The sequence below is a fragment of the Chelonoidis abingdonii genome, chromosome 10 (assembly GCF_003597395.2).
Source record: "Chelonoidis abingdonii isolate Lonesome George chromosome 10, CheloAbing_2.0, whole genome shotgun sequence".
In the NCBI taxonomy this organism is placed as follows: Eukaryota; Metazoa; Chordata; order Testudines; family Testudinidae; genus Chelonoidis; species Chelonoidis abingdonii.
Window position 1 is genome coordinate 19,769,491 of NC_133778.1, and position 15,998 is coordinate 19,785,488.

The following is a 15,998-nucleotide window of genomic DNA, read 5'->3' on the forward strand; positions in this document are numbered from 1 at the left end:
GCATTTCTTGCAGACATGCTGCTGCATTTGGATAAACCTGGACTTACAAAGAAAATTCCAGTTGCTGTCTGATCTAGTGCAAAGCGTATTTGCGTTCATGAACAAACTACAGTTGTTTCAGAGACAAATGCTTGAGGAAGAGCTGACACACTTTTCCTCAATGTCACAACTTCAAGCCAGATCAAAAGATGATGCAGCAGAATCTCTAAAATGGAGCACAACTAGATATGTGAGCATGAATAAAGATTTTAAGGACAGTTTTGAGGAAAGATTCCAAGTTTTGCAGTGGAAAAGACCTCAAATCAGATTTCTGATTGACCCTTTTGGTCCTGAAGCCAACTGTTTGAATCCCTCTTTAGTCACTGATGAAGCAATATCCCAGAGGGAAATAACAGAAGTTTTGGAAGATGACAGATTGAAATCTGTTCAGAAGACAGAGGGGACCCTTACTTTCTGGAAATTTGTACCAAAGGATAAATACCCCAACATCAGAAGTTCAGCCCTAAAATAATCTCAATATTTGCCTCAACCTATCTCCGTGAGTGAGTTTTCTCAACATGTGAAATTCAAGCACTCATCCGTTTTGACAGACAGCCACTTAAGAGAACTGCTGCATGTGAGCACAACTGAACACAAACCAAACTTTGCTTCGTTGAAAGCAAAGAATGCCAGAATGCCAGAAGTCCCACTAAGTAAAAGGTTAAGACAAGTTGTTATTTTTAACTATACATTATAAATGAATAATATACATACATTATCAAATTGTATGATTATGTGCATGCGCATATACATATACACACACACACACACACACGTATATAATCATTACTGTGACTCTTTGGCAATGTCCATTGGTAAATTCTGGCTCCTTCTCAGGCTCAGATTGGCCACCCCTGGTGTAGATGCTTTTATTGTTTTAATAGGTTTTCTTTGTAATTCTTCCACAAGATCCTCTGTTTCTCTCTCAGATCTGAGGAATACTCAGAAGCAAAACAGCATACATCAGCCACTAAAGTAAAGGTCCTCTTTGGATCCAAAGAGGAACCCAGGAATAGAGCAGGGTTTGAAGCCAAAACCAAAGACCTGGATGGCACAGGAGCTAGTGAAATATTCAAATCCACCCCTTTGGTTCTCGAAGCTGAAAATGGAACCAGACTTGGTTTTGGAGCTGTAGAGGCCCTGTCGGAATCAGAATGATCTGACAAAATCAGACATGCAGGATCTGGCACTGCTAATAGTGGCTGTCTTTTTCTATGCCTTCCTCTTTGGAACCAACACAGCTTGAGACCATAACATGGCTCTCAGTTATGTAATAGGCAGTCCGCCCTTCCCTATCAATAACAGTACCTTTAAAAACATGACTGCTTGAGCAGCGGGATTAGAAGCTTTACCCAATGAGGGTTCTGATTTCCTAGAAGCTTTAAGGTGCTTTGGCTTGCTGGAAGAAGTTACAGGAGCCAAAACTGGCCTCTCAGGGCTTGTCTTCACTACACAGCTAAATCAGCACTGCTGCAATTGATGCAGTGGCATCGATTTAGTGGATCTAGTGAAGACACTCAATCAATGGGAGAACGCTCTCCCATCAATTTCTGTACTCCACCTCAACGAAAGGAGGAAGCAAAGTTGGCAGGAAAGCCTCTCCCGTCGACATAGCATAGTGTGGACCCTGTGGTATGTAGATCTAAGCTACATCGACTTGAGTTATGCTACCAACATAACTCGAATTGCGTAGCTTATATCAACCAGCAGCTGTAGTGAAGACAAGCCCTTAGACACTGGAGCCAGAGGACGCAAGACTCAAGAAAAAGCACTTGCAACCTGTTCTGCCTCTCCTTGCAAGCTCTGGGTATGAAAATCCGTCCGACAGAACACCCAGAAGAAAAAAACAGTACTCCCTGAGCACTTCAGGCACCTAACATGGTAATCCAATGCTGGGAAGACAGCTAGGCATGAGGCACATCTCTTGAATCCCCGTTTCTTCTTTTTCTTCAGTTCCATCATAACCTGGAACTGAACTACTAATTTAAGTTTATTGTCCATACTCAGCACTAAACTACAACCATCCTTAATGATTAGCAAAGAATGGAGAAAAACCTGAGATCCGAACAGAACAGAGTGGTCTACTTCAGTCTAGGACAGACTATAACAGGGTTAAAAAAAAACAAAACACCTAGATAAATTCATGGAGCATAGGTCCATTAATGGTTATTAGCCAGGATGTGCAGAGATGGTGTCCCTAACCTCTGTTTGCCAGAAGCAGGGAATGGGAGGCAGGGAATGTTCTGTTCATTCCCTCTGGGGCACCTGGCGTTGGCCACTGTCAGAAGACAGGATACTGGGCTAGACAGACCTTTGGTCTGACCCAATATGGTCGTTTTTATATAGCACAGTGGCTGACATGATAGAAGGCACTGTGCACTCTTATATATCCTTGCCCCCAGAACATTTGGTGACATTGAGGAAAAGGGTAAGAGGGGGAATGGTCTCAGGAATATTGCTTTGAGAAGCTTCTTTGCAATACCCATTGGAGGGAGCAGAGCCACTCAAAGAAGAACATCTTCGTCTTTTTTGAACCAAGGGTGATCCAAATCCAGCTAACTACAGATGTAGCATTTCTGCAGAGACAGAAACAGACAGAGAATTTCAAGTAGCCAGATCCTAAACTATGAAGGATCTTAGACGTTAAAACCAACAGTCAGATGATATTGCTTACATGGTTCTGCTAAATGCACTAGCCAATAAGGTCTCCAGCTTTTATTAATAATGAAGCATTATAGAGAGAACAGAATGTATCTATTTTGTGTCTTGACAAACCAACACTTTTACACAGCATGGTTTTGAAGATTCATTGCACCAAGTGCACTCAAGGGAAAGCATTCAAGGAAAGTACAATCAAGATAACCTCATGCTTACAGCAAGTATAACTAGCTAGATGAAATAAAAATTTGCTTTATGTGTGAGCAATTGGAGAATAGTTTCTTATGTTCTACATTAAAACAAAAACTCTACATTTCTGTTGCAAGGGATAAATGAGCTGAAACCACTCAAACGACCAAGTTTTTTCCCTTCCAAAATATACTTCTATTTTGTCAAGACTTTGACACCTAGACACCAGTTCCTACTCAATTATGATATCCCAGCATATGCTATGCTGTGAGAATATGCCCACCACTGAATCCCACAACAGAGTGTTGGCACTCCACAGTAGTATTTTCAAGGGGGCTAATATGTAAAGAAATTTTAAGCGGATGTTAAGTTTGGAAACTGTAAAAGGTAAAATAGTATGTTTAAACTTTGTAATGTTCTAAATTACTTTCCTGCCTTGATCATTTGGTTAGGAGAAGGGGTGGAAGAAAGCAGGGACGGATGACAATTCTATATATTCTTCTAAGATTGGGTGAGAGTAGGAGGTTTTTAAAGTTGTGTGCGCGCGTGTGTGTAATTGATCAGAGGATGCTGCTTTCCATTTATTGCTATAAAGAACATAGAAATATGCCAAAACGTTTAACAATTACAAAATTAAGCAACTCCCTACATCTAAATGCAAGTATTTTTGAATGCTTTGCTCGGTACAGAAGCTGACAGTCAACTTTTACAGGTTGGTTTGAATTCATCACAGTGTGAAGTCAGTAGCAAAAGACTGGATCACGCTTTTATATTTTGTTACATATTTTCAAAATGGTTTGGTGTACAAATCACTACAAATTCTGAAGGAAAAGCCAGAGAAAATAAATTCTCATTCTATGTCATACTCTAAATATTATAAAAAATGGTTGCCTTCTTCCTTAACAGACAAGCAGCAGTGATCATTTTCAGAGCAGTGAAGGATTCTGATGCTCTCTACAGATTCCCAGATTCACAGGGTTCCTCAGGCACTTACTCCCACACAAGCAAGCAAGTGTTCAAATATGGTGATTTTAAATATTTTGCAATTCAGCTAAATCTCCTTAGAATTTCACAGAACAAAAGAAAAGGCACTTCCATAACCTAAGAGGTTTCTCTTTGCTGAACATCAAAGGCCTGCTGCCAACCATAAAGGAGTTAATGCTTCTCAAAGGTAAAAAGTCACAAGAATGCCTGATAATGGAAAGTGTTGTGCATCTATACTATACTCTATACTAGATGCCTCTATAGTTAAGGAGCTATACAAATAAAATGTCATGCAATACCCATTTAATAGTTTAAATATTGCCACCACCAATGTGGTCCTCTAATCTGGACTTGAAGTTTGAGCAATAAAAAACAAGTTTAGATGCATGATGCACTAGTGCCTTTCTGACTTTAAATGAGTGACAACGGAGGGAGATCTTGTCTCTTCTGCCCCCTCACCTTTTGGGGGGGGGGGGGGAAGGGGGAGGCATGCAAGGGTGCAAAGAATTTGGGAATAAATAGAAAAACAAACTCCAGGAATTTGGAAAGAGAAGGAAAATTCCAAAGAAATTAGCTTGGAAGGTGAATGTATACAGAAAAAAAAAAAAAAAGATACACACCTAACAAAACTGTCTTACCTGCGTGGCTTTGTCCCTCATACAGGGAGCAGCCTGTCCATGATTATCACGAGGCCATTGTCCAGCGAGGTAGGGAGCAGCAAGTGTATCCAGTGAGGAAGTGCGGCGAATTATACTGGAAGGGCTTGATGAAGGTGGTCGTGATTTGTCAACTAGAAAAAATTAAAACAATAATGAGATTTCACAAGCAAAGTGTGGGTGTAAAATTCAATAAAGCAAATTTTCAATTAGCCATACTGGAAACAGAATTGTTACATATTCAGTACAGAGTGCACAAACACAAAATGTAATACCATAGGAGCTATGAAACACCACTTGGAAATTAAGCTCAGAATTTGCTTTTAGTTGCTGTTGTTCTTTTAAACTTTGCCCCATGATTACATTGCTCTCATGAAATGTGTTTTCAGAGTTCCCCTATAAAAGCACAGAACAAAGTAATTACCAACATTGTTAGGGCAGTTTCTGTTGTGTTTTTTGGTGTGACTTTTAAGTACTACCAAAATTTATGCCCAATTTAATATTGGATTTATTTTTAAAGCCCAGGCTGTTGATCCATATGCCATCTACTGCATAGTTTATTTCCACAATGATCAACAAAACTGAGCTTATATTACTAAGCAGAAAACAGCCATCCTGATGGACAGTTATGCATAAGGCTGCTAATGACTTTGGACTACGAGTATGGTAACCTAGCCCAAGAAAAAAAAGAAAAGGAAATGCACATGATCAGAGTTCAGAATGAGACACTTCACAGACGTAAAGATAAAGAGTTAATAGTTTAGCTACTAGACATTTCAGTACGCAAAATATTTAATTTGTTTTCCTAATACTGGAAGAACAAGTAATTTAGACTCAAAATGGGATCTACCTAGAATATGGTTTTAAAATGATGCATGGAATGCTTGTCCTCCATACTGAAAATAAATGGAGTAGTCTCAGAAAGACAAGTTACCAATAGCTTGTTTTTAGAGCGGCACCACTGTGCATTCAGACTTGTGGAATTCAGAGTCAAGTTGTGAAATAGCACTGAAAAGCAGTACAGGAGGGAAGGATGTGTGTGTACATGAGCATTCTGATGCGTAAGTGAAGTCCTCACCCTACTCTATACAAAGGGCTGCATCCTCCCAAACACCTCAGTTCCTTCTCTTTAAGGAAAGAAACCTGATTTTACACAGAAATCCTAAGTAGGGGGTAGGTGTGTGGATAGTGTGACTACACAGAGGCAGTTCCCAAAGAACAGTAGTTACTGATAAGTTACCTTTTTCCTTCTTGGATGGCCTCTGTGCATTCCTGCTTGTGGGAGATTAACAAACCATCAGGTGGATGGTGGGAGAGGCATACTCAGGAGTGCAAGTAGATCGGTATGCTCCAATACGCAGTACCGGCAAGAGACTTTTAGTGGGTACAGGGTACCGGAAACACTTGGGGAGGCTAGCCTCCCCTACCCCTCCAGAGGCGGGGTGGAGCTGCACTCTGCTCTTTAAAAGAGCAGAATGCGACTAGGGAGGGCATTCATTCTTTATATGGGTTTAACAGCACAATACATATGCTAACAAACTTAAACAAAGGCTTTAAGTTTGTTAGCATATGTATTCTGCTGTTAAATTGGTCAAGAGTCCTCAAGAGGGGAGGGGGTGGAACCAATGGAAGGTGTTTAAACAGTGGTTTTGATTCCTGCTCCAGCCTCTGGACTATGAACATATACTGATGGGAGCATTCTAACCAAAGGACTGAGGACTTTAAGGTAATCTGGAGTCTTATATTTCCTTGATCCTTTACAGATGGACTTATGAGTTGGATATGGTACAGAAACTGTTCTAGCCTCATTGATGGCTGATTTCTCCCTTGCAATGGACAAAGATCAGATGTCTGCTGACTTTCTCACATGAGTCAGTAGCCTTTGATACCTGTGGTATAAGTAACGTGGCCTTTGCTTGAGTGGTTTTGTTCTTTCCTCTCCAAATGTCAAAGCCTGTTCCCATTGAACTCAATAGCAAAACTTTTTTTGATTTCAGTGGGGACAAGATTGGGTTCTAATCCCAGTTGGTCATGGATCTGCTGTGTTGCCTTGACCAAGTTACTTAATCTCACATTACCCATCTGTAAAGTTTTATTACTCTTGAGGGAAGTACCAAATATAATCTTTAAAAGCTTTAAGTGGCTTACATGTATGTTTTATATCTCAAAAACATGGCACTTCAAAACTAAAAAATGTCATAACTAAGGCTATGAGTCTGTCACGGAGGTCACAGATTCTGTGACTTTCTGTGACCTCTGCAGCAGACCCTGGGCCATCAGAAGCAGTCTGGGTGTGTGGGAGGGGGCACAGGGTAAAGGGCAGGAGTTTGGAGAGTGCAGGGGGTGTGCGGCCGCCCTGTAGCTTCTAGGTGGCGAAGGGGGTCTCTGTGCTGCCTGCGGGCCCCATCCCTACAGCTCCCACTGGCTGCAGTCCCCAGCTGAAGGGAGCTGCAGCAGCCACCGCTTGTGGCGGGAGCAGTGGAGGAGCCCATGCACTCCACCACCTAGGAGCTGCGGGGATATGGAGCCAGGTGGGGAGCCCCTGCCAGCCCCACCAACCCTCTCTCACCCAGTACGAGTGGGGTTCCCAGGCCACATGTTGCAGCCAGCCACTCCCCCACAGCACCTGCAGAGCCCCCGGACCGCCCCCTCCCCCAACCCTCCAAGTTTTAGTAATGGCGGGTATTTTTAGTAAAAGTCATGGACAAGTCACAGGTCCATGAATTTTTGTTTATGGCCCATGACCTGTCCATGACTTTTACTAAAAAATACCCGTGACTAAAACATAGCCTTAGCCATAACATCTGTATTTGTGACTTGATACATATTAAGAGCTATAGTTCAAAAGTACGCTCAAAATGCACCAAATAGTCTGTAGAAGTTACTCAGGGAGATTTACATCAGAAAAGCTTGTTGGAAACCTTGAAAGAAATAACCTGAGTGCAGGACAATTTATTGCTAATTTAGTGTCTTTATTCTGTGAGTGAAGTAGAAAACCAAAATTTAGCAGCATAGATTTGAGAGCAGATTTCAAGTATTTGCACAAGCATTCCCTCCCCCCTTAAGGTTTATTTCCTTTTTTTAAAAAAAAAATTATAAACAAAAAGAAGGAAGTCTGATGACAATGACAATTTATTTCTCTCTCCTACTTTTCTCTTAAGGACATATTACATAAATTGAAAGGGTTCATCAGTTACCCCAATTTGGTATCACTCCAAGGTATGGTACAGGAGAAATCTCGAAAGGGACATATATAATAATTAATTTTGCTAGTCTAATTTGAGAAACAAAGCGTTGAATTACATTTTAAAAAGAATTTTTGAAAAGCAACCGCTTTCCCTTCTATATTACATTCAGAATGATCTGTCATCATATACAGTTTGCGTGAAATTTACCAAGATATTTTCAAACTGGTTAATATTTAAGTAGAGCTGTCAATTAAATCGAAGTTAACTCACGTGATTAACTTAAAAACATTAATCGTGATTAATTGCACTTAGAACAACAGAATACCAATGGAAATTTATTAAATATTTTTGGATGTTTTTCTATATTATCAATATTGATTTCAATTACAACACAGAACACAAAGGGCACAGTGCTCATTTTATTTTTTTATTACAAATATATGCAGTGTAAAAATGATAAATGAAATAGTATTTTTCAATTCAACTCATGCAAGTACTGAAGCACAATCTCTTTATCGTGAAAGTGTAATTTACAAATGCAGATTTTTATGGTTACATAACTTCACTCAAAAACAAGACAATGTAAAACTTCAGAGCCTACAATTCTACTAAGTCCTACTTCTTGTTCAGTCAATTGCTAAGACAAACAAGTTTGTTTATATTGAGGGGAAATACTTCTGCCTACTTATTTACAATGTCACCTGAAAGTGAGAACAGGCATTTGCATGCCACTTTTGTAGCTGGCGTTGCAAGGTATTTACATGCCATATATGCTAAACATTCATATGCCCCTTCATGCTTCAGCCACCATTCCAGAAGACATGCTTCCATGTTGATGATGCTCGTTAAAAAAATGTGTTGATTAAATTTTTGACTGTACTCCCTGGGGGGAGAATTGCATGTCTCCTGCTTTGTTTTACCTGTATTCTGCATATATTTCATGTTATAGCAGTCTTGGATGACTACCCAGCACATGTTCATTTTAAGAACACTTTCACAGTAAATTTGACAAAATGCAAAGAAGGTACCGATGTGAGATTTCCAAATATAGCTACAGCACTAGAACCAAGGTTTAAGAACCTGAAGTGCTGTCCAAAATCTGAGAGGGACAAAGTGTGGAGCATCCTTTTAGAAGTCTTAAAAGAGCAATACTCTAATGCGGAAACTAGAGAACCCAAACACCAAAAAAGAAAATCAAACTTCTGCTGGTGGCATCTGACTGGGAGGATGAAAATGAACATGAGTCAGTCTGCACTGCTTTGGATTGTTATCAAGCAGAACCCATCATCAGCATGGAATGGTGGTTTAAGCATGAAGGGACATATGAATCTTTAGCACATCTGGCATGTAAAAATCTTGTGATGCCAGCTACAACAGTACCATTCAAATGCCTGTTCTCACTTTTAGGCAACGTTGTAAACAAGAAGCAGGCAGCATTATCTCCTGCAAATTATAGCCAACCTTGTTTGTCTGAGTGATTGGCTGACCTAGAAATAGAACTGAGTGGACTTGTAAGGTCTAAAGTTTTACATTGTTTTATTTCTGAATGCGCGGGTTTTTTTGGTACATAATTTTACACTTGTAAATGAAAAAAGGGATTGCAGTACAGTACTTGTATGAGGTGAACTGAAAAATACAACTTTGTTTTTTTACAGTGCAAATATTTGTAATAAAAATAAAGTGAGCACTGTACACTTTGTATTCTATGTTGTAATTGAAATTAATATATTTGAAAATGTAGAAAACATTCAAAAATATTTAAAATAAATGGTGTTCTATTGTTGTTGACCAGTACAATTAATTCTGATTGAAATTAACTTGTTAAATCTCTTGACAGTCCTAATTTTAAGTAAAATATTTGTGTAGAGACAGCTTCCAACAGCATTCTAGAGACCCAAAAAAATAAAAAGACAATCCTAACCCCAAAGAGCCAAAAGATTTAAATTAGACTAATGTAGAACATGAAAGTAACACAGGAAAGGAGGAATATGGGTTGAGTGATTCATACAAATTCTGTATTTTTAAGTAGCAGTTTGTGACTGTGGAAATGAAAAAATAGGTAGCACATGAACTGAAGTTGATAGAAAGCAAGGCAAAAATAGGGAATTTTGAGGAGGGATATGAAGGAAAGTGAGGATGCCTGCAAGACACAAAGAAAGAGTTTGCTCCAAGTTAGGCTGCAGCATGTAAGAAAACACAACGTTAAAGTGGAAAGGTCAACCAACATCACTGAATTGACTGTGTAACAAAGGCCATAAAATTTTGTCCAGTAATTCCCACATTAAGCCTATCTGTAAGGGAATGCAAAGGGGCAAGGTGAATGGTTAGAATACAGAGGACAAGAAGAGGAGCAACAGACAGAAATGATTATATGAAAAAGGCAGCCATATTACCAGCAATATTCCTCATACAAATTTATGTGCAACTGTAAAGTTATTGACGAATATTGGCCTAAGTTGCTGGGCAAAGGACAAACCCTAAAATCTACATTTTTAGGGTGTTGTATTCATTGCAATTGACACAGCACATGTAGGCCTACCTGAGCTAATTTTAATTGAGCTACATTGCTAAAATTAAACAGCATAGCTGCAACAGTTTGGGCAGTAGTATATGCTAGTCACCCAAATCCATACATACATACAGGCAGGATTGTTCTTGGATGGCTAACCCACACTACCACTTGTGCTGCCATGGCTACACTCCTTTTTTAGCAAGCTAGATCAAATCAAAGCTAGTTCAGATATGCCTACAAACCTTGCAACTGCCCCTCCTAACTGCTGTTTAGACATACCCTTAAAAGGCAACATAGTAGCAAGTCAGTCTGTTAAGAATGAGTGAGGAAAAACATTAGTGAAAAGAGACTTAATTTCAAGCATCTAACAGTGTTGTAGCTGACAGGGTCTCTAAAAACTTTGTTACTTGGCATTTAGCCAGGACAGTGACTAATTAAAATCAACACTAACAAATGTACAAACAAATACCAGCATAAACTTGGACACTGACATTTAAATCTGAAATTCTTCTAATTGCGAAAGGTGAGAGAAGCCTTACAAGCACAGCTATACTTGTAAGACTTTTGAAAAGACTACCTTGAAATTTATCTTAAAAAATAGCACTGAAATAAACATTAGCTTCATTATATTTGTTATTAATACACACTTTATATACTATAACTATTTCTAGGAAGAGGTCTGATGACAAGAAGAAGAGTGTTTATTAATAAACAGTAGTACTTCAATTTTTTTTTTTTAAAAAAAAACACTTAAAGGAAAAAACTGACCATCATCATTTCTGAATTTCACAGCTGGCTGTTTCAGTTCCACAACCACAATTTAAAAATTCTCACAGAACTACGTAGTCAAATACGATTTTTCTTGGTGCACTGTACTTTTATGCACTACCAAGAATAAAACATCCCATCCTGCAGTGACAGGCACACACCCTCTTACTTCAAATTCCTCTCCAAAATTCACTTGTGGCACCTACAAACATTAATCTCTTTTAAAACAGGCCAGTGCCACTTAAAATTATATAAAAAGTTAACACTGAACTATCATCTGGTCTCTCAATGTGTTCTTGCCTGATCTCTAGTTTTCAAAATATAATCTCTTTAGTGCAAGGGACCAAGTTTTCCAGTCTTTGTATAAGACTTCCCAAGTAAACAACAACAGACTCATAGAAATCTGTGGCTGGAAGGGACCTCAAGAGGTCATCTAGTCCCATCCCTCCAAGCTGAAGCAAGATTAAGTATACCTAGACTATCCATGATAAATTTTTGTCTAACCTGTTCTTAAAACCCCCAATGTCAGGGCTTCCACAACCTCATTCAGTAACCTGTAATGTTTTCAAATGAATTCTTACTCAGTAGAGAATTAGACTTTTATAAAGTTCTGTTCTTTCATATACACAACTTAGTATTAAATGCAAAATAAACTTGTTAATGAAAAATTAATGTTGCAAGAATAAGCACTTAATTCTCAAGAAATTCCAACAACTTTTGTTAAATGTGGCAACTTGAACTTGGCCACAAACAAAAATACATTAAGTGCACCATGTTAGAGTGTTACATTTAATAAATGAAAGGAAAACAAAACAAAACAAAAAACAAAAAACCACAGAAATTCTACAGATACTTGCCCATGTTAGGTAAACACTGTCCTTATTTGAGAACAGCAATATAAAAGAATCTTTGGAATAACAAAATAGTTTTGCTTTTTATTCTTATGAATTTTAGAGTTTTAGAACTTGTCAAATATATATTTTAAAATGATGAGAATTAGAAAATTGGTATGGCAGACTTTTACTGATAGGGGAAGAAATATACTATGAATTGTTTACAAGCTGATTACTGAATAAAAGCCTTCCAATACTTGAAAAAAAAAAATCCATATAACTTCCAGTAACATGCAGTCATGTGCCAAAACAACTGTCAGTTTGACTTAAGTAAATTGCTACAAAATATATCCTATGCTATTCTGAAGCTCTTCATTTTGTTGAGTAAACAAGAAAATGTATGATCAATTGTTTAAAATCAGAAATATCCTATCAGCTATGACAGATGGGGTCCTGGAAGTTTTCTGTAGCGTAGACCACATTTTAGTAGGAACATTGCAGTTGGGAGGAGAGGCAGTCCATGAGACAATCAGCTAACATTCCATTGTTACTACAGCAACAACTGCTTGCATGGAAAATATCAGGAGTGTGAGTGCACTAAAATAAATAAAAATAAAAAAACACCACCCAGCTAAAAATGCTATAATTTAGCAATTGAAAATGAAAATTAGCTTCATGTGATTAGCCTTCTAACTATGGTGCACAGATCAGTTCAGGAACCTCCAGCTTCACCAGGGGTTTATTCTTAATGACATTCAATAAAACCCAGAGAAGGTCTGTCCTGAATATGTCCCAAAGACAAATTGCCTTAAAACAAAAAACCAAAAAAAAAAAAAAATCCCACATGGATGTAAGGGTTTGAAGAGGATTTTTCTGTATCAAACAAATTCACTAAGTATTACTATGCACCACACTAGCGTTTTGCTGGTTCTGTATTCTGTAGAAGAGAAGCTGAATCATCAAAAAGGTTCTTTCCAGTACTCTCCACATCATACACTACAGGGAATTGGCATGTTAACACATGGTCAGACTAGCAGCCTTGTCAGACTCCTCAGGATCACACACAAAATTGCTGCCAACAGCATACATGTATGCCAACCATCATTTAGACAAGATTTTGTCCAGCAAGGTTTTGTCACTGTGCTCCATGTTAGGGGCAGGGTGGACCAAAAAAATACAATCAAAATTAAATTGCTGGCATATCTGGCCCCAACACTCCTCACATAACCATCCCACACAGGATCATCACTGCTGAGAGGGCCAATCTGAATCACTTTCTGCATTCCAGCCTACATTAAGTCAGGGGTTCTCAATTTTTTTTTTTTCTTTCTGAGCCCCTCCTTGCTTCCTCCTGTCCAACATACTATAAAAACTCCATGGCCCACCTGTGTCCCAATAACTGGTTTTCTGCATATAAAAGCCAGGGGTGGTGTTACAAGACAGCAAGCAGGGAAATTGCCTAGGTCCCATGCCACAGTGGCCCCAGAGAAGCTACATTACTCAGGGTATGGCTACACTTGAAATTTTGGAGCGCTGCCGCGGCAGCACTTTGCAGTGTGAGTGTGGTTGGAGCACCAGCACCGGGAGAGAGCTCTCCTAGCGCTGCACGTAAACCACATCCTCTACGGGTGTAGTTTGCAGCGCTGGGAGCTGTGCTGCCAGCATTGCCGCACTGATTACACTGAGGCTTTACAGCGCTGTATCTTGCAGCGCTCAGGGGGGTGTTTTTTCACACCCCTGAGCACAAAAGTTGCAGCGCTGTAAAGTGCCAGTATAGCCATACTCTCATACTTCAGCCTCAAGTGGCAGTGCTCAGGGCCCCTGCCTTCAGCTCAATGTAGTAGGGCATCAGCTTTCTGCCCTGAACCCCAGCAAGTCTATTGCTGGCCCTGCTTGGTGGACCCCCTGAAATCTGTTCCCCCGCACCACAAGTGGGCCCCAGACTCCTGGTTCAGAACCACTGCATTAGGTGATTCTCAAAGAAAACATGTAATAGTTGTTCATTCAACCTGGCTCTCAGTACTATCAAACTGGCCAGTTACATTTAAAATTATAGCACAAGGTAAAAAAAGCATCATCTTTGGTCAACAGTGGAGTAGAATACACATTCATGTACAACTATTTATTAGAGAGGTTACACTTGCCTCTGAAGTGATATAAGAAATGTCATATTTTTAATCAGAAAAATAGCTCTCTCATTCATATCTAAATAAAGATCAAAATATTTTTCAAAGCTTTTCTTCCTCTTCAATAAGGTCCTCTATAAGAGGAGAAAGCCAAAGGGAGCTAAAAATCAGCAATCCAAGTTTGGTCAGTTACCTTACTAGCAAAATAACTGCTTCACAAGAAAGCACTGGAAACCACCACTGATATACCCACCCCACCTCCAAACACTATAATAAACTAAATGATAATTGAAAGAATTATTTTGTTAGTTATTTAAATCCAAGCTAAGCAGTTGTCTAAATTTTATTAGAGATGCATATCAGATTCTAAAAACAGTTAGTGTGAATATTTCCCTAGACTTCTATTGCCCCCAAATATACCATAATGTTGAATTTTATTTAATTGTTAGTTAGATGGGATGGAATGGAGTTGACACCGAAATATAGTTTTAATAATCACTCAGACACCTACTCTTAAGAATAGACCGACACTCACCAAATTATCAAATCCTGCCTTACTACAATCAGGCAAGTCTACCATTTAACCCCTCTGCTTGTTTCAAAATGCAAATTTCCATTTCAGTCAACTATTCATGGTGTTCTCATTGTAGTATTTTTCTCTACAGTTTCTCATGCTATATTACTTGCACCAAGTGCTCATCTGCTAGTTTCCCTTGATGTGACCTACATAACAAGAGATCCACTTCCATCAAGACAATTACAACAGCTGTGCTGATGAAAAACAATAGAGCTGTTCCAACGAACAGAAGAGTATTAGATCTGTTTTAATTATCTTAATTATCGACCCTTCCACCTCCCACAACTAAATCTATTTTCCAACAAAGTGTTCCTGCAACTAACTTTTAAATAATAAAATTAAAAAAAAAAAAAAAAAAAATTCATCAACAGAGCACACAGGATGCTGTGTAGGCCTATAGGAAAAAGCAAGTACTCTCTTTCATTACGTGTACATACATATTCTGAGGCAGGCAAGGAGCCTAACATAACTGTAACTTAACAGAACAAAGCTAGAGTAACAAACTTTAGATCCTCTAAACTCATTTTTAAGTGACAGTACTTTAAAAGTTCTAGAATTTAGACCCATCACTGCAAATGATGGGTATTTCATGAATTCTTTCATAAAGAATGAACAATGACTCCCACAGGGAGTCTAATTCAAGCTATCTCCTGGGGGGAAGAGGAGGGGAGAAAAAAAACAGAAGAGAGAAGGTTTCCCCCCATAGGGACATCACACAATGAAGTTAAAGCAAACCTGAAACTTCAAATTCACAACAGTGGATGGGGAAATAGAGGGAACATTTAAAGAAAAATATAATTATTATTGTCAACATAAAAATACAGTTTTAAGATTGATGATCTTAGTATACTCCAAACCAAAGTTGTTTCAATAAAAAAATAAAGGTACAAAAGGAAAATCTTTGATTCTGGTTCTCTTGAATGTAATGGACATCATGAGGAAAAAAATACATATATGGTCCTTTATTTTGGATGTCGATATCTTTCACCAATTGTGTAGTGTAGAAGAAACATTTAGGTGAGGACCATTTGGTTCTTTTGTTTCTAATAGTCCAAAATTCTGTCCTCTGGTAGGAGCATGCCCAAAATGCACACTTTACAAATGCTAGTTTTACAAATCCCAAAGAAACCAGATTTTTTTGTTTTAATACCAATTTTTAAAAAAAGTTTTTAAAAACAAATATGCATTACCCTGAACTCTTTGTGGCATGGAACCTGATAATGAAGTTATAAACAAAAATGAAATTAGCTTCATTGAGTTTTCTGACTTTTTTTGGGGGGGGGGAGGGAGAGGGGAGAAGATGGGTACAGTTGAGATTCTGGCTCAGCCTAGGTAGCCTGTCAAGCAAGGACTCAACCATTTTATCAAGATTCCAGCTCAGATCTATTTCAAGGTTGTTGAGAGGAACTGCATCCACTTCAAAAGCTAAAAACCACTGAAAGTAGCAGTGAACTGAGTACCTGTTCAG

General features: G+C 38.7%; 1 protein-coding gene across 2 annotated transcripts in view; it reads right to left on the reverse strand.

Annotated features, from left to right (window-relative positions):
* The window catches only part of FAM117B (family with sequence similarity 117 member B), a 79,352-nt gene that overhangs the window by 44,376 nt on the left and 18,978 nt on the right, over nucleotides 1-15,998 (reverse strand). For both annotated transcript variants that reach the window (XM_075070000.1, XM_032775354.2), the window contains exon 2: nucleotides 4,509-4,660. In XM_075070000.1, coding sequence (XP_074926101.1) covers nucleotides 4,509-4,660 — 152 coding nt within the window. The remainder of the gene's footprint in view (nucleotides 1-4,508; nucleotides 4,661-15,998) is intronic.